The 1,485-nt window shown below is 34.9% G+C and overlaps 1 protein-coding gene across 1 annotated transcript; it reads left to right on the top strand.

Annotated features, from left to right (window-relative positions):
* Positions 1 to 20: 20 nt before the first annotated feature.
* Positions 21 to 654, top strand: LOC110104515 (protein RALF-like 33). Its single transcript, XM_020833663.2, has one exon. It carries the CDS (start codon positions 104 to 106, stop codon positions 467 to 469), a length of 366 nt encoding a protein of 121 aa, XP_020689322.1. The 5' UTR covers positions 21 to 103; the 3' UTR covers positions 470 to 654.
* Positions 655 to 1,485: the final 831 nt, after the last annotated feature.

The following is a 1,485-nucleotide window of genomic DNA, read 5'->3' on the forward strand; positions in this document are numbered from 1 at the left end:
TTCCAACCCAACACCCAGCAATTAATAGATCTATCTCTAAGAGCCAAAACAAATAAACAATACATATAAACCAGAAAGAGAGAGAGACAGAGAGAGAAAAAAAATGGCAAATCTAGAGAAGAAGAAGAAGAAGACTCCTACTGTGATCTTCTCCATCCTCCTCCTTCAACTTATTCTTCTCTTCCTACAAAGCCAAGCCATCTCCTCCTCAGAGCTGAACTGCAGAAGATCAGCAGGAGAGTGTGAATGGGAAGCAGAAGCAGAAATGGAGTCTGAAACCAGTAGAAGAATGCTTTGGGGTACCCTACAGAAGCATTACATAAGCTATGCTGTGCTGAGGAGAGATAGGGTACCCTGTGACCGCCCTGGAACTCCTTACTACAGCTGCCATGGAAATGGAGAGCCGAAGGCCAATCCTTATGTCAGAGGCTGCTCCATCATCGCTGGTTGCAGACAAGGTAGCCCTTAATTACCTTCAAAGCATGCATTATTGCCTATGGGATGTATTTTTTTTTTATTTGTTCTCTTCATTTGATCTTTCGATTGTAAGGAAAATTTATCAAGAACTTTGGGAGATCATGAGAGAACTGTTCAGGGTTTGTTCGGATGATCAGAGAGTTTTATTAAAGCTTCGTTTGGAAAGGCTTTTTTACTGCTTTCTAAAGCTATGTTTTAGTAAAAAATTTCTTAAAACCATAACAAAATTCGTAGTCTAAAGCTGTCTAAGATGAAACCTAAGATTATTATAATTTTTTTTTTTTTGTGTTTTAACTTTTAAGTTTGGTTTAGGACTTTTTTTTAATATTTTTAAAAGCATCTATTTAAAATAAAAATTTTCCGAAAGCTGTCATTTATTGTAAAAAATAGCTTTTCATCACAAAAATTTTTGAAAATTAATTAGCAAGCGGAAAGAAAATAACACTAAAAAAATTATGATTATTGTTAGAAAATTATAGCTAAGATGTTGTTTGAAATAGAAAAATCATTACGTGCAAAGTTCAAACGCCGCCTAGACTCCAATCACGTGATTTACGTATCTTCACGTGATTGGAGTACGGACAAAAAACTATGTCCGGACCCCTCCCGTATTAATCTATTATTTTGTGTTTCTGTCCGGATATCAATCAAAATGCGTCACATCAGCAGTATCAAGCTAGGTATCGAGCAGTACCGAGCACGGTACTGAGAGCGCGGTAACGAGCCGGATACCGAGTAGGAGGCGATATGGAGCGTTCTGATTGGTCTCTGAATGACGTTCCTAAATCTGTCTTAATCTCAAATGAATATTATATATTTCATTTGGAAAAAAAAAAAAGAAAGCTATAGATGTTGGTTTTATTTTAAAATAATTTAAATCTTTAGTTGAATTTGTATTATACTAATGGTATAAAGAAATTTAATAATTTTATGACTCATTTTATTTTATGTGAAGCATGAAAATATTCCATTAATTATTGCAAAAATTGTCCCCACGTTCATAATACT

Source organism: Dendrobium catenatum, unplaced genomic scaffold, assembly GCF_001605985.2.
Source record: "Dendrobium catenatum unplaced genomic scaffold, ASM160598v2 original_scaffold_202197, whole genome shotgun sequence".
NCBI classification, from domain to species: domain Eukaryota; kingdom Viridiplantae; phylum Streptophyta; class Magnoliopsida; order Asparagales; family Orchidaceae; genus Dendrobium; species Dendrobium catenatum.